This window comes from Capricornis sumatraensis, chromosome 10 (assembly GCF_032405125.1).
Source record: "Capricornis sumatraensis isolate serow.1 chromosome 10, serow.2, whole genome shotgun sequence".
NCBI classification, from domain to species: domain Eukaryota; kingdom Metazoa; phylum Chordata; class Mammalia; order Artiodactyla; family Bovidae; genus Capricornis; species Capricornis sumatraensis.
This window is the reverse complement of record NC_091078.1, coordinates 97,135,537-97,139,238: the sequence shown is the minus strand read 5'-3', so window position 1 is coordinate 97,139,238 and position 3,702 is coordinate 97,135,537. Positions and strand designations below refer to the sequence as shown.

The window sequence follows — 3,702 nt, the reverse complement described above, 5'->3', positions numbered from 1 at the left end:
TGGATCCTGAGGGGCCCATGGTGTAGAGTCAGAGGGGATGCGGACAGTGCCTGGCACCTCCTCTCCTGGAGGACACAACCCCCTTGAGCAAGCCTGCCTGTGACACTTCCTATGGACAGGCCAAAACACTCAGGAGATGGGGAAACCATTTCTTCACCTTGCATAGGGTCGTCCCTGCCCACTGCCCAGCAGTCCTGTGAGGCCACAGCAGGGGCTGAGGCAAGTCCTTCTCACATGCTGGGAGGAGGGCAGGGATGGGGCGGGTGAGGAAGACTCCTGGTTGATCGATTGCATCAGGCCCAGGCTGAGCATAAAAGGAGGGTTCCTCAGGCTGGGAGGATGAGGACTGGGACCATGGAGACCCAGGGAGCCAGCCTCTCGCTGGGGCGCTGGTCACTGTGGCTCCTGCTGCTGGGACTAGTGGTGCCCTCGGCCAGCGCCCAGGCCCTCAGCTACAGGGAGGCCGTGCTTCGTGCCGTGGGTCAGCTCAACGAGCGGTCCTCAGAAGCTAATCTCTACCGCCTCCTGGAGCTAGACCCTGCACCCAATGATGTGAGTTACGAAGGGATCTGGGGAGGGGGCCAGCTAGTTGGGGGGAAGGGAGACAGATCAGAGGAAGAAGAAAGAGCCCAAACCCGGTTTCCCCTACTTTGACCCGTGACCAGGTCGACCCAGGCACCAGAAAGCCCGTGAGCTTCACGGTGAAAGAGACCGTGTGCCCCAGGACCACCCAGCAGCCCCCGGAGGAATGTGACTTCAAGGAGAATGGGGTGAGGCTGGGGTGTGGGGGAAGGGAATGTCAGATGCTTCCCCGGGGTTGGACAGCGGGCTTGGGGATGATTTCCAACTCCTGGGAGGAGGCCGGGAGGTTATGGCCCAGGGGGTTCCTTTGACCTTGAGCCTCCCCTTGCAGCTGGTGAAACAGTGTGTGGGGACAGTCACCTTGGATCCGTCCAATGACCAGTTTGACATAAACTGTAATGAGGTGAGTGGCCCCTTCTGGACTCAGGGGGTACTGGGCGGGGTAAGTATGTGAACGATCCTTTGGACCAATGGCCCCACTGCCCCATCGAGGGCAGAGAAAGACCCTCCCACCAGGCCCAGCTTCCCTGAGCCCCAGGTCTCCAGCCCTGGCTGTGCATCCCTTAAAGCAGTGGTTCTCTAATGGGGTCCCCACCCGGGGACGGGAAGGCAGATTCTCAGCACCACTCAAACCAACTGAATCTGACTCTGGGGTGAGGTCCAGCTGTTTGTATTTTCACAAGGCCTGCAGGGGATTCTGACTGTGCAGAAGCTTGAGAGGCACTGACTCAGTAATGATCTTTCATGCCCTGCTTTCTTGGGATGGGTTTGTGACCCTGGGAAGTCCCTTATCATCTGTGTGCCTCAGTTTCATCTCTGTCTGTGATATGGAGATTTAACCATATGCTCCAAGGGTCACAGCTAGAGGGTGATCTGGGTCTACAAGATTCCTGGAGTCTACTAGGAACGGGCTGGCAGACGTGAAGGGTTGCATCTTGTCTTGACCTTCCCCCGGGTCTCACTAGAAACCTGTTTTTATTGGTTCACAGCTTCAGAGTGTCAGATTTCGTCCACCAATCCGTCGTCCACCAATCCGGCCGCCATTCAATCCACCGTTCCGCCCACCGTTCCGCCCACCGTTCCGGCCACCGATCCGGCCACCATTCAGGCCACCTTTCCGTCCACCCATAGGACCATTTCCTGGTAGACGGTGAACAATAGGCAGATAACTCCCTGACAAGCCCAGGGAAGACCTCTTGGGATCTCATTTGGCCTGAGTCAGCATCCAAAAAATAAAATCTTGTGGAAACAACTTCCTCCAGCTTTCAATTTCAACTGTCTCCCCTCTTCCAAATTACCATGACCGTTAGGAGTGTCTTTGTATGTGTGTGTCTGTGATCACTCCTGTGAACACAGAGAAGCATGAGGTCCCTGTTCCTTCCAGGAGGGCACGGGGGCGGGGGGCAGGGGAGGCAGCAGCCCCTGGAGCTCCAGGACAGCGTCCCCACCCTCAGGTCCCTCCGGAGCCCTTCACCCGCCCCTGCCCTCCTCCTCCAACACCCAGTAGGACGTACGGAGACCTGCTGTGTGTGCAGTGCTGGTGGAAATGCTGCTCCTGGTCACGTGGAGCTGACAGTCCACGAGGGGCCAGGCTTCTCACCCTGTTAAACACTCACAGAGTCACAGTTCAGTCTCAGGGTTGAGCATGCGAGTACAATGCCCAAAATGTTCCTCTTGCCCTGGACAATCTTAATTCTGGAATAGCCTGCCCCTCCTGGCTTTTCCTGTGGTTTTGAGACACACTACCATTTCTTCAGCTGGGTCCCAGATTGAAGCAGTGGGCTTATGTTTAGGGATCACATGACACAAAAATTTGCACCATTAAATACAAGCATCCTGCTCTTTGGGGTGAAGAGTTCTGCATGAGGGTGAGAGACACACACAGAGTGACACACAGGTCACATCACTGTTTGCCTGGGTGTTTCAGACACTGTCCACGCCCCACCCACTCCTTATCCTCTAGCCAATCTTTGCTCTGGGGCAGACTGGAAGCACTGGTTTGGGGCTGGAGGGCTGTTTGATCCAGGAAGCAACTTCATTCAACCATTGCAGAGACTTGGTGGAAAAACACCTCCTCTTCCTCAAGCCTTGGGTGGCCCGTTGCCAGACATGTCACACCACTGCCTGATGTCCACAGCTGGGTTGAGCCCCTGTCTCCCATTTTTGTAACCTCTTCATTGAAACACATCCTGTTTGACTCAGGTCCTGCCCTGTCTCCCCTTTCTACACTCCTGCTGGTGCTTTCTGGAATCATCTCCCAAATGAAACACTGCGTTAGCCAAAAAGTAATATCTTACCCGAAATCTTGAACAACTTTTTGGCCAACACAATACTTCCACGAAACACTTGTCTCAGGTCTGCCTCGGAGCTGACCTGAACCAAGACACAGGTTCCCTTCTCTGAGAGGGCCAGAGGGTAGGAACTCACGGAGCATTTCCTCTGCTACCTGTCAGGCTTGGCTCCTCTTGGTGAGCAGGTGGGGCTGATTTCAGGCAGGTTAGAGGAACCTCACGCTTCTCACTCTACATCGCTCTACTTCATCCAGCACTCGGGGATGAATGCCACAGGGAGAAGCGGGGCTGTGTTGTGTCTGTGCCTGAGGAGTCAGGCTTGCCAGAGCTACAGGTTAAATGGTCAGGATTTCTTTTTTTGAGCTAGTTGTTAAACTCTGGGTAGCTTGAAGTTGGTGGCTGTTCCTGCTGACAGGTTGATGCCTCCCAAGCTCCAGGCCACCCCACTCCTGCCTGTGCCGCTGAGGCAGTGAAGACCGCAGGAAAGAGACGTGGTACTAGAACACACAGCTGGAGTCCGCTGTTGCTGACGAAACTGAGCAGCATCCTGCGACTGGAGCAGTCCTTCCCTGCTGTCTTTATGGCTGAGTTTGGTGACTGCTCCTCTTCCCGACCTCACTCCATTCTATGATGCCATCATTGCTCTGAGAGGTTTCCTTGAGCCAACATGCATTTCCTCTTAGGCATGTGAAGATAAATTTCACCCTGGTGGTTCAGCTTTGTAGGTCAGATGCTAGGAGCCATGATGGGTGTCTCTGCTTTCTGTTCACAGGGCCAGTCAAGATGCTGATAAGGCTGAATTCCTTCCAATAACCTCTAGGGGAAAACT

At 54.9% G+C, this 3,702-nt stretch overlaps 1 protein-coding gene across 1 annotated transcript; it reads left to right on the top strand.

Moving 5' to 3' along the window:
- The first annotated feature begins 354 nt into the window (after positions 1-354).
- LOC138087290 (cathelicidin-2) lies at positions 355-1,736 on the top strand. The gene is made up of 4 exons (XM_068982301.1): positions 355-552; positions 666-770; positions 914-985; positions 1,572-1,736. Exons 1-4 carry the CDS (start codon positions 355-357, stop codon positions 1,734-1,736), a joined length of 540 nt encoding a protein of 179 aa, XP_068838402.1.
- The last annotated feature ends 1,966 nt before the right edge of the window (positions 1,737-3,702 follow it).

What these genes read in the sequence shown, in the direction of transcription:
- LOC138087290 (XM_068982301.1), top strand. Translation starts at nt 355, where the DNA reads ATGGAGACCCAGGGAGCCAGCCTCTCGCTGGGGCGCTGGTCACTGTGG. An exon ending in TAGACCCTGCACCCAATGAT is followed by an intron (nt 553 to 665) that starts GTGAGTTACGAA and finishes ACCCGTGACCAG; the next exon opens with GTCGACCCAGGCACCAGAAA. An exon ending in TTGACATAAACTGTAATGAG is followed by an intron (nt 986 to 1,571) that starts GTGAGTGGCCCC and finishes ATTGGTTCACAG; the next exon opens with CTTCAGAGTGTCAGATTTCG.